The sequence below is a fragment of the Ochotona princeps genome, chromosome 5, assembly GCF_030435755.1.
Source record: "Ochotona princeps isolate mOchPri1 chromosome 5, mOchPri1.hap1, whole genome shotgun sequence".
Taxonomy (NCBI): Eukaryota; Metazoa; Chordata; class Mammalia; order Lagomorpha; family Ochotonidae; genus Ochotona; species Ochotona princeps.
The window spans coordinates 96,641,174-96,657,425 of NC_080836.1; the positions used below are offsets into that span (position 1 = coordinate 96,641,174).

At 43.9% G+C, this 16,252-nt stretch overlaps 1 protein-coding gene across 1 annotated transcript; it reads right to left on the minus strand.

The window, feature by feature from the left end:
- Positions 1-2,569: 2,569 nt before the first annotated feature.
- FAM124B (family with sequence similarity 124 member B) lies at positions 2,570-15,988 on the minus strand. The gene is made up of 2 exons (XM_004576769.2): positions 14,967-15,988; positions 2,570-3,270 (listed from the first exon to the last, which is right to left on the minus strand). The coding sequence occupies exons 1-2, from the start codon at positions 15,696-15,698 to the stop codon at positions 2,638-2,640; spliced, it is 1,365 nt and encodes a 454-aa protein (XP_004576826.2). The 5' UTR covers positions 15,699-15,988; the 3' UTR covers positions 2,570-2,637.
- Between the last annotated feature and the right edge of the window lie 264 nt (positions 15,989-16,252).

The window sequence follows — 16,252 nt, forward strand, 5'->3', positions numbered from 1 at the left end:
AAATTGCTATTTATTTAAAAGACGTAGACAGTCAGAACCTGCTGGTCCACTCCCCAACACGCCTGGGCCAGCCTGGCCTGGGCCAGACCAAAACCAGCAGTCTGGAGTTCAAACCAGGTCTCCTACATATGTGACAAGGGCCCAAGTAACCAAGCCTTCTCCGCCACCTCCCAGGGTACAAGTCGACAGGAAGCCAGATCCAGAAGCAGGGCCGGGTTATGAACTCTCAGGCACTCCAAAGCTTCCCAACAGACATCTTATCCTAGTTCAACTGCTCACTCCTTGGTTTCATTTTTAGTTGTTTCATTGGTGTCAATAGCACTTGTATCCATAAAACATCTTTGTTGTCACGACATTTTCGCACTGTATACCAAAAGGACCACCTGTAATAGCAATACATTAAATAAAATACAATCAAACATATCACGCTTCATAATAATATGCAAATACTTTTCATGTACACAACACACATAATCTCAATTCTCCTAACACAGACGAGGCAATAGAGGGTCAAAGGTTCTGACAAGTTCATGAACGCATAAACAGCAAACCTAATAACTGAGCCCCAAATCTGAGTCTCTGCCACCCAGCTCCTGGGATTCCCAGCCCATTGCGTTATGTGTTAAATTTCTATGATGAGGAAGAGAGAGTATGGGATATTTTAAAGATTGTGTATATTTTTGAAGGATTTATTCATTTTTATTGGAAAGGCAGATTTACAGAGAGAACATGAGACACAAAGAAGGACCTTTATCTCCCGGTTCACTTCCCAAATGGCCAGAGTTGAGTCCATCTGAAGCCAGGAGCCAGGAGCTTGTTAGGGGTCTCTCACATGGGTACAGGCTCCCAAGGACATGGGCCATCCTCTACTGCTTTCCAGGGCCACAAGCAGGGAGCTGGTTCGAAAGTGAAGCAGCTAGGATGCAACCAGTCCCTGTATAGGATGCCACATTGAAGTTGGAGGATTAGTCAACTGAGCCATCATGCCACCCCAAGATTGTATTATTTTAAAAGTCATTTTTGCAAGGTACTCATTCAAATGTCTCAATGTCGTTTATGATTCCCATGTACTTATATTCTTACCCATGTATTATGTCAAAGAACTGTAAAGAACAATAAAACAGTGGGAAGGAAATTTGAACTTCTCCCTCATGTGATTTTAAGGTTGCTGAATAGTTCAACTGAAAAGAAGATCTTCACTATTTTAAACTGTCATTTTAGAAAGTCACATCACTGCTATTTTTTTTTTTTATTTTATTTTCCAAGATCAAATTCTGATTAAGGAGAGAGGGAAAATAGGAATGAGAATATGGTTATGTTTTAAAGAGAAAACAATTTCTAGAAATGTAGAGAACTTGACCTTGTCTCTTGCAAACCTCCTTCCTTCCTGCCCCCAAAGCAGAGTGGATGTGCTTTCGTAATATTTTTCCTGGAGGATGAAGCCCATGGAGTTGAGTAACATCATAAATTAACAAAAACACAGACTTTCAACTAAAAAAAAAACCATGGACATATAAATAAACCCAAAATATCCAGCTTGTGAGCAACTGAAAATTTACCCACTACCATTTATAATTCCAATTCCTAATGGTGTCTGGTCTCTATGTGTAAGTTTTAACTGCATGCTCAATTAGCAAGTATGGACATCAATTTGGAAAAAGTGCTTAAATGAGTCATCTGAAAGTTGACAGAATAGAGTTTTCCATAGCAGCAAAACCATAAATTTTTTTTTTTTTGATTGGGTGGCCACCAAACATATTTGTACCATATACAAGAATACAGCATCTTCTGTTACCCTGGGTGTTCAATAAGTAGGGTTTGAGTGAGAAAGTTAACAAGTGTTACAAAGACATTGGGAAACTCTGATGCAGTCCCAGGAATAAAGTCTTGCCTCGGTAACCCAACCAGTCCAGTCCTCCTGCCGTACTCGGTGGTGCACTTGACGCATCCCAGGCCTTCTCTCCATGTTCCTCCTGGGTTTGCAAGCAGGGTCTCTGCCCTGCTCCAAGAATGGCACAGCTAGAGCCTCGCAATCGGCTGTAACCTTATCCTCTGGTTTCTAGCATTTCTGCTCATTGCACAAGGGGGAAAGCATAGTTGTTTACAATTTTTGAGAAGCTTTGCATTTTCCCCCATTCCAGATGCAAGTAACTTCAAGGGTACAATCACAAGGGCTATGTGGGGAACAGGGCCTAGTTACCAAAGGAAGCCACATCAACATGAAACAGCACCAAAGAAACCATCCATGCTGTCTAGGGGATGAGCTATGCAGTCCAAGTGAAAAGGCAAACCAAATTACATCCACTAACCAGTGCCGCAGAACACGTCGCTTCCTTGGGGCACAATGCAATGATCTTGATAGGTGCTGAGTTCAACACATCCACAGGGTCAGTGTGTCTCCCAGGACCACAAGCGTGGGGCCCTGTTTCTGCTGCCTCTCTTCTCTCATGACTCCAATGGCAAATTAGCAACTACTCCAGCGTCTATAGATTTGACCACTTGACAGGAAAACAAGCCTATGCACAGGTAGCCTTCAGGCCCAGCCCAGCGAACAAGAAGCAGACAGGCAGTGTCAGCGCCCCATTTCTAGAACATTTCAAGGGATCTTTTGTTTCAAAAAGCCATGGTACTTTTATGCTATATAAAGAATTCTTCCTCCTCTTTCTCTTCCACCTGGACAGGGTGTGGAAGGGAGCACTTTGAGCTGATTTTTCTGGCACTTGGTGCCTTTTGGCCAGCAAACGCCGATGCACAAACTCTTTCCTTTATTACTCTGCCATTTGAGGAGGGAGCTTTCTGTAAGGAAGAGGCTAACAAGCAGGATGGTGACTGGTTAGTCTGAAACTCTCTTGAAACCCTGCTCCGGAAAGAGGGCCTGGATTCAGAATTGATGGTAGTAAACCCCGTATCAACATTTGTCTCTGCCTCTAGCTGCTGATAGCTCTTCTCCCAGCTGAGGGCCTTCAGCCTCGCCCCATGTTCAAGGTAAGGTGAAGGCAGACGCAGCCGGGTGCCCGTGGCTGGGCTGCTGGCCTGGGATGTGTGACTGAGGCCCTTCCACAGAGTACCACCAGAGCTGTCTGACGCCGGGTTCCCACCAGCCTCGGAGAGTGCCACCGACTGCACCCCCAACCTCCTGCCCCGGCTCCTGTGGCTCCTTGCAGAGTCACAGGTCAGCCTGGAGCTCCGGGGAGTCACATCAGCTCCCAAGACGCCTTTTGCAAAGGAAAGTTCACTGTGCCGAACATCAGGTTCCAGATTCAACTGGACCTAAGGGATAAAGAAAGGAACAAACAATGAGACATGGGCTCCATTAACCAAGAGTCAGCAGCAACCCATGCCTATAGCAGACTCACAGCAAAGTTTGTTGGATTGGAATAAAGTGGTTAACTACATGATAATGGGGTATATAACCAGCTCTGGATCTCTCTCTTGGACTCACTAAATCAACTTTATGACAAGGGTTAGACTGTGAGAACCAAATTACCACTGGAGATCATCATTCTTCTGGTAGGCCAGTGTGTCCACGTAGCGCGATGATATTCACACATGTTATTCCATGACCTTGTTCCATGTTGGAAATGATGAATTACCAACCAAGCAACAGTAGAATCAGACAGCATTAAAAAAATGCAATTGTCATCAAGATAAGAACTGGAATAGAAAGGATACAATCTTTCAAATATGGGGATCCTACTTCTAGATCACACTACTAAGACATTTCTTGGAGTATTCCAGGACTTGGGAGCATATCTGACTGGCTTATAATTTGAATCCTTTGAAACGTTCATTCCTTTGGCAGGCAGAAAGATGGAGAAAAAAGAAGACAGGAACAGCATCTCTTATGGAAGCCCAAAAATACTAAACAATGTAATTAGAGCTGTACAAAGGGCTTAAACAGGAGCAGCCCTGCCTGCCGGACCTCCCTGTTTCTTCTCATCTGTCTCGCATTGTGGCTGCTGACCCCTCCCTCCAGGTCCTAAAAACACTCTCAGAACAGTTTTAAAACCACTGTTCTAGAAGCTCTGGGCAGTCCAGTTCCCTAAAAGAGCTGCAAAGATCTAAACCCACTCGCCCCACCCAGATGCACTCCTGTGGTCCCCAGCTGTGTGGAAGGGATATGCGTGACACCACAGATGTGTCACTGGAGTAAGACTATTAGATGAATGTCCCCCACACCAGCTCTGCTGCACTTTGCCATCACCTGGAGGTCATCACACACTCCGGTCCTCTCTGACTGCTCCCTCTCACCCCAGGCTTTCCAGAGCCATTAGTGTGGAGCATGAGCTGGGCATCAGGAATGTTTTGATCTCCAGTGTTCCTGAAGCACAGTAGCATGTGGGAACCGCTTCCAGGGGCTTAGAGACACTGTGCTTCAAGTTGTCATTTTGGGGTCTTGGGGGTGGGCTTCTTCTCACCACACCGAGCAGCCCTGCTGCCCCATGTTGCTGTTCATCCTTTCGTATATTTTCACCTTGCCGTGTTTCTGTGACTGTTTGCTCCAATCCTTCCCTCCCCCATCGCGCCTTCTTCCCTTTTCACCCTCCTTCACAGTCTTCATTTCAATAAAAATATTTTGTTCCAGGTTGAGTATCCCCTATCCAAAATCCTTGAGGCAAGAAGTATTTCACATTCAGGGGTTTTTTTTCTTCAAATTTTAGAACATTTACATACACATAATGAATTATTTTGGTAAAGGAATTCAAGTGTAAACACCAAGTTTATTTATGTTTCACGAACACCTTATACGATAGTCTGCATATAATCTCAGCCATTGTGTTCAATGCACCTGTGTTTTGTCTGCAGCCTGTCATATGAAGTACGACAGAGAATTCCCCACGTGTGGCGTCATGTCAGGGTTCAAGGTTCAGGTTCATGTCAGACTTTGGAGCATTTCAGATTTTAGATCTTGGGAGTAGGGATGCTCAATCAAATATAAAAGTGACACTTGTTCATTATAAAAAGCATTTAGTTCTACAAGTCCATAAAACACAAAAGGAGCTGGACCCTGGCATAGCAAGTTCTGCCTCACCTGTCAGGCTGACATCACATCTGAGTGCTGCTTTGAATCCTGGTCGCTCTGCTTCCAATTCTGCTCCCTACTAACATGTCTGGGAAAGCAGCAAAAGATGGCCCGAGCCCTTAGGCCCCTGTACCAACGTGGGAGATCCAGAAGCTCCTGGCTCCTGGTTTCAGAACACCCCATCTTTAGCGTTGCAATAGGCAGGTGGAAGATTCTCTCTCTCTCTCTCCCCCTCTCCTTCTGTAAATCTGCCTTTTAAAATAAATATTACATATTTTTTAAAAAAGTAAAATAGGGCCCGGCTCAATAGCCTAGTGGCTAAAGTCCTCGCCTTGCACACACCAGGATCCCGTATGGGCGTGAGTTCTAATCCCAGTGGCCCCGCTTCCCAGCCACCTCTCTGCTTGTGGCCTGGGAAAACAGTGGAGGATGGCCCAGCAACTTGGGACCTTGCACCTGCTTGGGAGACCTGAAAGAGGCTCCTGGTTCCTGGCTTCAGATTGGCACAGCACCAGCCGCTGCAGTCACTTGGGGAGTGAATCATTGGATGGAAGATCTTGCACTCTGTCTCTTCTCTCTGTGTATCTGACTTACCAATAAAAATAAATAAATCTTCAAAATAAAATAAAATATAAGGTTCCCCCCACCTGCACCCTATTACCAACCACAAATTAATCTCAAAGTCTCATTCTCCAAGGAACGTTGCTTGTTTTTCTTTCCTAACTGGGACGGGGTGATGGGTAGGGAATGCTATCACCGAGTTGTAGTCTGGGATCTCTCGACCTCTGAGAAGTAAACCCTTAGTCCCACAATGAATCGGTTGTCATTTTTGCCTCTAGAACCACCTGTGATATTCCATCCCATCTTTTCATTTGAAGGGGAAAAACCCTTTTTTTTCCTAGCAACAAAAATATGTATTGTTATTTCAATATGCAGAAATTGTTCACAGTTGAAATTAGAACATCTGATCTGGGGAAATAAATCCATATGTTTAGGTCAGGGCTCTTATTTCATTTTCTTCAAGTGGAAACAGGAGAAGCTTGAGTAATTTCTTACTTGTTGCCTAAGTCAATTTCAAATCAGAATGAATGAGACTGGTGAAGTCACAACCAGAACTTAGATGTCTCAGGGCAACTGGGAAGTATCCTCCTAAGCCACCAACTCAATGGGCCCCACTGAGCCAGCCCAGTATTCCCAATAGTCCCAAACCCCTCCACTGGATCTTATTTACCTTAAAATGTTCCATCTCTCAGGGCCATAAGCCCTTTGAGACCACTTGCTGTATTATCCAATGCTCTCATTGTGTCAGCTCTTCAATACAAAGCCTCCGTTCCCTACCTCCTCCCTCTCCGTCCGCCATCGTCGCTGCCCGGCACAGACGGTAGAGTGTATCCTCCACCTTCCCTCACATGCCCGGCCACGCTACCATTTTCTCAGCAGCCTCTCTCCATTCCGCACAGCAGCAGACTCCAACTGATCTGCATCCTACAGTGCCCAAATCCCTCTCCCCTTCTTGTCTCAGGTAACGTCATCAACTAAAGTACAGATAAAGCAGCAACCAACCCTGTTCGCCACTACCATGTTTACTTGCAACTTCCCCTTGTACACAAGGCTTTGTCCCTGTCTTGCTCTGAGTTCATCATCCACTGCCTTCTTCATAAACCCAATTTACCAAATCATTCATTTGTAGCCACTCTCCTCAATCACATTGTCAAACTCCTCAGCAGCTTTCCGCTCCAATTTAAGATCAAATGTGTTCTTTAATATGGTCCTCTTCCAGTGAGTACTTGGCTTAGAAGTTAAGGCCCCATACACCAGTGCCTGGAACGGAGTCCAAACTCCACCCCTGATTCTAGCTTCTTGCTAATGCCTTCCCTGAGTGACAGCAGATAACAGCTCAAGTTCATGGGTCCTGCCACATAAATAAGAAGCGAGACTGAGTTCCCAGGTTCTGGTGTTTGCCAAGCTGCAGTGGGCATTTGGGGAATGAATCAGTAGATGAGAGATCTGACAGTCTCTGCCTTTCAAATGAATCATTAAACTAATTTGTTCGTACATTTTCAAAAGAAGTTTTGCCTTTAAATATAATACAGATGGCCCATCCCATTCTCCTGTCTCGTTCTATTCCAGTGTAACAATTTACCACTTTCTGTCTTGCAACCTCCACATAGCAAAATTTAACTTCTTCCAACTCCCTAAACACGACTTCCTTTTCCTTGATGACAGTGTTTATATATCATGTTTCTTCTAACCAGGGTGGCTTTGCTCTTACCCTGCTTCCTGAAAACTACTTATTGCCCCATCACCCAATCTGCATTAGGTGCCTCTAAGTATTAATGCTGCCACTCACTAGCTATGGAACTCTAGACTGTATTTCTGTGCCTCAGTTTGCTTACCTCTAAAGATGATAACAACAAACGTAAACACTCTAGGGCTGTGGTAAACAGTGAACAGAAATGGGAACGTTGCCTGGGACCCGGTAGCACTGTGTGCGGGCCGTTTATCATCATCACGATGGGTGCTACTGCTCCTAGCTCTCATTGCACTGCCCGTCTTCTCATATCTTACCACTTACCACACTGGCTTGTACTCAGCCAACTACCTCCCTTTCTCTTTCCCTGGACTTGGCCATCTGGAACAACGGGAATTATATACACGTCTTCAGTATCACGTCTCTAATAACTAGCACAGTCCCTACTTAGCGAGAAATCACTAGGAAACAGTGGGATAATTAAGTAAGGCTTAACATTTAAATTAAGTGTAATTTTTGTACATAGAAGTGAATGGAAACGCATCCTTTATAAATCAGGCCCCAGTTTATTTTACACTGAGTAGACAAAAAGTCTTACCAAAGACGTCCAAAGTGGCTGTTACTATGGTTGACCATTTCTATAGTCTTAGGAAATGACAACATTAACCTTCACAAAAGATGATCTAAGATCCTCAGAGCCGAAGTTAAAGTGGATATCACATTGTTGATGAAGAGGTACAGTAATGAACATTCCAAAAGAATCTCCAGCAGAAAGAGTGCGTGGTGGGGGAGAGGAATCTCTTGAGAGGAAATAAAGCTGCTTTTGCCAAAAACAAAACAAAGCAAAATCAAGCACATTTGTAAGAATCTTGAGCTATTTATAACTCTTCTTTCTAACAAATATTTGTAAAATGCCACAGGTTAACACCTGGGATTTATTTTTTGAAGAACAGAGGATATCAGCAATTATCAGGACAAGCAAGATCATTCATTTATGTCTCAAAACTCTTGGAAAACAAGAGGAAACTAAAAATGATTAAGCTATGAAGGGGCCAACTCACATCATGAAGGAAAAATAATATTGTTTCTTACTGAAAGTGATTTTTAGTTGGTAGCAAAACATTTCAATAGTACTGTGGAAAAAATAATTCCATGGAAAAAATACATCGATAACAAGAAATTAGCAAACAGTGCCAGACTTGCTCAGGAACTAAAAGCAGTATTTCCCAGTTAACTGACACTTTCGGAAAAGGCCTAACTTAAATAAACTGTCCAGAACCATTCATAGGAGCTTGTTATTACTCAGTAACAGGAAACCTCCAAGCAATGTCTTGTCAGTGTTGCACAAACAGAACTACTGAGAGAGTGGAAGTGGGGATACTCATATGAGCGGACTTCAGAAAGTTTCAGGAAAAATCAAATTTAAACTTGTTCATTTCTATGCAAAAAATAATGCTAAAATCTATGCAAAAAAGAAACTTCAAACAAATTCATGGAAAAGAAAACAAAGACAACAATGACGAAAAAATTCAAGGAAAATATGTGTTCTAAGAAACTTCGCATGAATTCAAAATAAATGTATCCTTTCATGATAGCTTTTCCATTTTTGAAGTCTGTTGAGGCTGTGTACCATATAATGAGAGTGGATATGTAGAGAAAGAAATGAGCAGTAATAGAGTTTGAATAAATCTGCTAGCAAACTCAGAATGAGAGAAAGGAGCCCTCGGGAGATGACAGACAAGAAGAAAATAAATTGCTACGTTCTTTTATTTTTAATGGCTAATAAAGAGTATGAAGATGAATATATCTGATTTTTTATAATAAAATGAAGCAAACCTGTTTATTCCTAAGTAGCTTCTGGGGGAATATATATTTTGAAGAGACTGAATTATTTTCTGTTCAATCAATCAATCAACAAATATTTCAGAAGCAGTGTTTGCCTGGAACTTTATGGGAGCCAAGCATCTGTAATGAAACACTGAAAAGAGAGCTGCAAATTCTCACATGACGCAAAAGGAGGCACATGTTATCATAATAAGTTCTGTATTTCAAAGATTCTGTCAAGTGTTTTAGTTAGGCATGGGAGTTGATGTGCCCTGAGCCCCACAGAAGGTTCCAATCAGGAAGTGCAATTGGACCAGAGCCTTAAAGCTGGACAACTGAGGAGGAAACGAAGGATAACACTGGATAAGAAATGACTCAGGAATTCATGGATGCAAATAGATACACAACAAATGTTCTTCAGTCATTGACAGGGATGAGTTTTATCAACACTACAGCATGGACAAACTTTGAAAACATTCTGCTGAGTGAAATAAGGTAGAAACAAAAAAGGACAAATATTGCATGATTCTACTATATGAGGGACCTGGAATAAGAAAATTTGTGAAGACCACATGCAGAATTACCATAATACGGGGCTGAGGACCCAGGAGGAAAATGGGAAGTTTCCATTTGGGGTGAAGGGATGCTCCGGTAATGGACAGTGGTGACAGTTGAACAACATTGTCAACGAGCCACTAAATTATAGACTTAAAAAACAGATAACATGGAAAAATTGATGTTCTATTATTTTAGCTTATTTTCTTAATAAAGATGATTTTATGAACATTTTAAATGTTTATAGTAGTGTTTTGTTATCTGTCCTTTAACATAATAAAAAACTCAAAATAAAATTTTAAAAAGGCATAGGAAGAGAAGAGAGCCTAGATTTCTTGGCAGATGGAGAGGACCAGAAAGTGGTGACGGCCAAAGAATGACGTGGCAAGGGCAGGTGCTCAGGGTGGCACAATTAGGGAGCGTCTGGAAAGCCAGGCAAGGGAGGTTTTGTTTTATTTGCTCACCTTTTTCTTATCAAATTGGAAGAGACATCAATACGGGAGACAGTGAGAAAAGTCTTTTTACAGTGATGCGCAGCATCAAGCAGGTGCCTGGGGCCGTGACACAGCTCCAAGAGTTGGAACTCCCAAATAACATGGAGCACTCAAAGTTATGCAGGCTTAGAGAAGGAAGATGGAAAAAAAAAATGACCCTAGAGGAAAACTGGAACCATTGAGAACTGATTGTATATGGGGGTTCTGAGACGCTCAGAGAAAAAACAGCCTTGAAGCCAGAGGTACACATCTTCGTTTTATTAATAATTGATTACCCTATTTAAAAATTTTTATGCTAAGCACCTTTTATTTCTAGAAGTGTAATTAAACTCTATCCTAAAAGATGATGCTTTTCCAGCAAAGCTAGACAGAAGCTTCAAGTTGTAACAGTCCATAGAAAAGATCAAAGTCTGGGCTGGCACTCCAGCACAGTAATTGCCTGTGAAACCAGCACCCTTTGGGGCCACCAATTTACTTCCAAATTGCTCCACTCCTGATTCAACTCCCTGCTAATGTGCCCAGGAAAGCAGGACAAAATGAACAAATGCTCCAGACACTGCATCCATGTTGGAGACTCAGAGGAAGCTCCTAGCTTCAGTCTAACAGAGCCCTGGCAACTGCGACCCTTTGGAGAATGAACTAGAGGATGGAAGATTTCTCACTTGTGCTCTCTCTCTCTCTCTTTTTCCCTCTCTCCCTCTCTTCATCTCTGTAACTATGCCTTTCAACTTGATAAAAATAAATCTTTAATAAAGAAGAAACCCTCAAATACTTTTTTTTTAATGACCTAGCACAGAACTGTTGAAGACAATGGTCTCTGACCCCTGGAGGCTATTTCAATTTATATTATTAAAATTAGGCAAAAGTAATCATCTGTTCACAGTCTCTAGTGCTTAACAGACAAATGTAACCAATGATCACCATCACAGAAAATTCTAGACGACAACATTTGTCTAGAGGAATGGGTCTCGATTACAGAATAGAAAGAGGAGTATTACTGTGGAATAGAATCCTTTTCAAAAACACATGACTTTCTCTCACATGTTCATGTCTTGGGAAACTATTTCCATTTTAACTCAGATGCTGATTACAGGGCATGAGGCCAAAGGAATGCAGGAAGGACACATAGGCCTGAGTTACAGTTCATTCAGAAGAGTAGGGGAGGACAACCAGCCTGCAATGACCAACAACTGCATCTATTGCTGACACTGGCTACACCAGATGGTGCTGATGTTGGGCTCATGTGCTGTCATCATTGATTTATCCAGCCCAACTGGATGCCAAGCACAGGCATCGCCACTGGAAGAGAGGGGCAGGGACGAGTGTGAACACTCCCATTTCAGTCGATGTAGGAAGCAGTTATTATTGTTTATGAAAGAAGACATGGCATGTGGGTTTAAGAGGGAAGGAGAGAGGACTATTTTTCTCCAGTACATGAGCTTGGTCTGGAGCCCTCCTGTAGGTGAGTGCCAGAGAGACACAGAGGAAAGCTATAAAGGACCTCAAGGTTGTTCCTCAGTCCGGGCGCTCAGAGAACAGAAACATTTAAAAGTTCTTGTAAACCATTCTTATACGGGATTGTTTGAGGATTCTTCCCCCCAACCTTCTTTATCCTCAAATCATCAGAAAGATCTTGCTGGAAACGTCGACCTGATCTCAGTGATGTAGTGGGGACTTCCCCGCCAGCCTAGCATGGTGGTGACTGCAGTTACATTGAAGCACATAGGGCCCTGCGGTCCATCAGCCAGCCACCAGTGGCCTGGTGAGGAGGCCAGCACAGACGGACCTAAGGAAGCTGCACTATCTCACCCGGGAAGCTGCGTCTCAGCGACGACTCGCTGCCCGGTGGCATAGCGGTTTCTAGGACATCACCACCTTTTCCTCCTGCTGACTGTCCTTTCCCAGTTTCTCAGGTTCTTCTTCCCTCTTCTCTTCCCTGAAATGTGGACTTTAAAGTCGTGTCTCCATCTTTTCTCATTTTCTACTCTTGTCCTTGATAACTCCATTGCTTTCCAAGACTTCCACCCAAAACAAGAGTCGATGCCCCTAGCCCAAACCCCTTTCTGAGTTCTAGTCCTCAGGGGCCACTCTACTATGAATGGCTTCACCTGAATGACCGACACACAACTCAAACCCAAAGGTCACCTCGCACTTCTTCATTCTCTGATTTGTTGCCAAATTCTGTCAGGCTTATCCTGACATACAACTCATATTCAATCCCCACATTTTCATTATGGATTCTAAATTTTAAAATGTTGCTCACCCTTGATTGGACTAAAAGCTCCTCTGAAGTGGTCAGTCTCTTCTTCACCCAACCTATCCTATTTGATGGGACCAGAGTTGCTGCCCTAAGTTATAAGTTACAGGTATAGTGACTGCCTCTTCTCTTAAAAAATGCTGCTATTTGGATCCTACTTTCTATCTTTCCACACACATTCTGAAATGACCAAAAACTGCTCTCCTACATTCATTTGAACTCTCAGCCTTTGATGTCTGATTAGAGATCATCCACCAAGTCACGTCTTCTCCGCCTATCTTTCCCAGATACCCTGGGTCTGTTTAACCTTTCCCTTCCCTATACTCAAAATTCATAGCTACAGCCCTACCGTCACGTTTACCACAAGCCTTCTGGTACTCCAGGCACTAGCGGTGTGCACTCCTTGTTAGCCTGGAAGAGCCGTGTGATCAGGCACAGCACACCACGACAAAGGTTAACAAAGGTGTGGCTGCCTCCCCTGCCACAGCATCACTGCACATAGACTGCTGGAACCATTCTAACAGCCTCCAGGGAAGCGTTATCTTTTCGGTCTGCAGTTTCTCTATGACACATCAAGCTGACTAAGATCTAAGTCAGTGACCTGGAATCCAGGGTCTGACACCAAAGCAGTGGATTTAACATTTCTTCTGTCCAGATCAGAAATGTACAAAACATGATAACTACGAACAAATCAAGCAAAAGGAACCATAAGTATAGTAAACTTGGACAGAGGGCTTGCGAGAGCTACAAAGACAGAAACTTTGGACAATTGAAAAAATCTATAAAAAGCTCAAAGAACGTGATTTTGGACAATAGGGCTCACTATGGAAAGCTGTGAACAGGGAGGGTTGGCTGGTAATTGCCACATGCTGTTGATTTAACTTTCCAAGGTAACTAAGCTGTAAAGGCTGTGACTATGAAGGGAAACTATGCAAGTTTTCAAAACATGTGCCCCCTGCCACATACACATACGTTAAACTTTGTTTGACAGAAAAATTGACTACAACTGAAAGAGAAGTTTTGGACACCTTGGAATTTAGGAACCTATAAAATAGCAGAAACAATGCCTACTCCCTTCATGTAGACAAAGTAAATAACTTACAAAGCATTTAATATGAAGTCCATATGATTCATAGTTTACTGGCTAAGTCAAAGTAATGACAACAAAATTACCCCGAGGAAAAGACAACTAATGTTGCAACCTGTAATTATTGTATCCAATTGGTCTTCAAAGAAGCTTCTGCTCATTTCTCAGGGCAGAAGCCACAGCACATTTTGCTGTAAGCCTTGTGGACAGACTGCCTGCACATTCACACGCACACACACACACACACACACACACACACACACAGGAATGGAACACTGGACTGTACTGGCTAACGACCTCAACCTTGGAGCATGATAGAGACCTCCTAACTTTACCTTGGACCAGTGACTGAACCTGTCTATACCTTAGGTTTCTAATGGGAAATGAGGAAACCAGAGACTTCCTAGGTTGTTATAAAATAAGATGTCAGTCTAAAACTCTTAGTACATAGTCAGTAATAGCTGAAGCTGAATTCTTTGGGACAAGGGTCTGGCACTGAGTTTAAAATGTCCCCCAGGGGTTCCTATGTCTCATATTGGAGTATCTGGATTCTAGTCCTGGCTCTTCTCCCAATTTCTAGGGACAGCTCAGGTGCACTCTTGGGAGAAGCAGTGATGAGTCAAACACTGGGCTTGCTGCTAAGTGGGAGCCTATTATTGAATTCCTGGCTTCCGAAGCTAGCCTGGCAGAGTCTTGGCTGATGTTGGCATTTGGGAAATAAACCAGTGTGAGGGAGATCTCGCTAAGTCTGCTTTCATGTCTCGCTGTGTGTCTCTGTCTTTCAAATAAATAAAATAAAGAGTGTTTAAAGAATGTAGCTCGGGGCACTATCTTAATGACACTCTTTGTAAGCATGAGGTTGTTCAGTGTGGATAGTAACCCATACTAACCCAGGAGGATGTCACCTTTGTGTTCACTGAGCTAATGAACTAACAAATGTGGCAGGACTCCACTGTTCTATCATGCACCGTATGAGACAATTCAGAGCAGCCAACAGGAGAGACTACCCATCCACTATGATCATTTTCAATAGAATAGTTACAAAAGTGAATTTGAATTTCAATACTTTCTTTTGAAGAAGTTCTAACCATCCAGCATGAGCATCAATAAAATCTGATGAGTACAACCTGCTTCAAAATTAAGTCTACAGGACAGCAAACCTACAGACCCAACTGTAAGCATGACTTCCAGTTCCTCATGTCAGGTGGAAAGAGCTTATCATATTCACGCCCCATCAAGTGAGGACATCTTATTAGACCAGTGACTATGTTTTAGAATTATCCAAGGCATTTTGGAATCATCCAAGGAGCTTTGCAAAAATCCTTTGAGTTACCCCCTCCCCCAAACTGTCCTGAAATAGAGACACACACCATGGCAATTTTTGAAAGTTCCCCAGGGATTCCAATGTGCACTCAAGGCTGACCATCACTGGGCTCATTCCGATGTAATAGCTCAAAAAGGTAAAGTGGAAATACCTGGAGCAGAATCTTGTTGCCATCGTAGTCCTGAGTTTGCCACCTGGTGCTGCTGATGGGAATGCATGGGTTGGGTAGAAGAGGCACTAACTGGCCAATCTCTTGAACTTTGAACTGCAGCACGGAAGACTCTTTTGGGTCCACCGACATCCCCAGGGGCAGCTGCTTCAGGGAGAGCTGCAGAGTGAAGCTCTCCGTGGCATAGAGCACAAAGAAACAGAAGTTGCTCTTTTGCAAGGTGGCCTCTTTCTGCAGGATCATCTCATACAGTCGAATGGCATCCTCATAGTTATCAAAACTGCAGTAGAGAGTCACCCGCAAGATCTCGGCACCACCTTGCACCTGCCGCACACCCCAGACTGGCATCTGGCTGTCCAGGCTGTAGAACTCCTGATTGGCAAGGAGATAGGGACACAACCGCCCCTGGGCATCCTGGGTCGGGTAGCATTGCCAGGGTGACCGCTGTAGGGAGTCCAGAACACGGAGCAGCCGCTCCTCGCCCAGGCTTTCATGCAGGAAGAGCAAAACAGACACCCCCGGAAAGCGGGAGCGCCTGGGATGAGACCTTTCATAGTATTTCACGGGACTGACCCGCTCCGATACTAGAAAGAGACGGACCTCTGGGCAGATGTAATCCAAGAGCTGATCCAGAGTCTGCTGCAGAAATGAGCCATGGCCAGAGTTGGCCAGGAGGTGCACGGTCATGGCCGGAGAATCCTGGGTGTCGGTCATGGTGGAACTGCTGGCGAGGACAAAGAGCGAAATGACAGTGGAAGGTCCACTGTTCAGTCTTCTAGGATCTCAGGCATAGCTGCTAGCCCAGCAGAGAGAGCTCAGCTGCATCAGCGTCTTCAGACCTGATCCCTTCCCCGGATTAAGGTGTGTGCCCCGCAGCGGAGGGGTGCACAGGGCTGGACTCTCCCGCGCGTGGGCTCCGCCGCCTGGGCGACACACGGCAGCAGTGGAGGCCACGTCATCCAGCTTGTGCAGAATGGAGCTGCCTGTGTTTGTCTTTTCCAGGCGTTCCCCGGGGTTTCTGTTTGACCTAAAAACCCGTAATCCTGAGAAACACTAGAGTGGGTGGTTCTTACAGACGTTGGGTAGAGGAAATGACTGAGCAGAGAGGAACAGGAGTCAGCTATGCTAGGCAGATAGCCATCTGTTTGGTTGAAAAGACATCATTCCACTGACCCACGATGGGTCTGATTTCCTACTTCCCTCTCCTGCTGTTTACAGTAGCCTGCCAGGCCACCTAAATACAATGACTTCTTTAAAACCATTCTCCA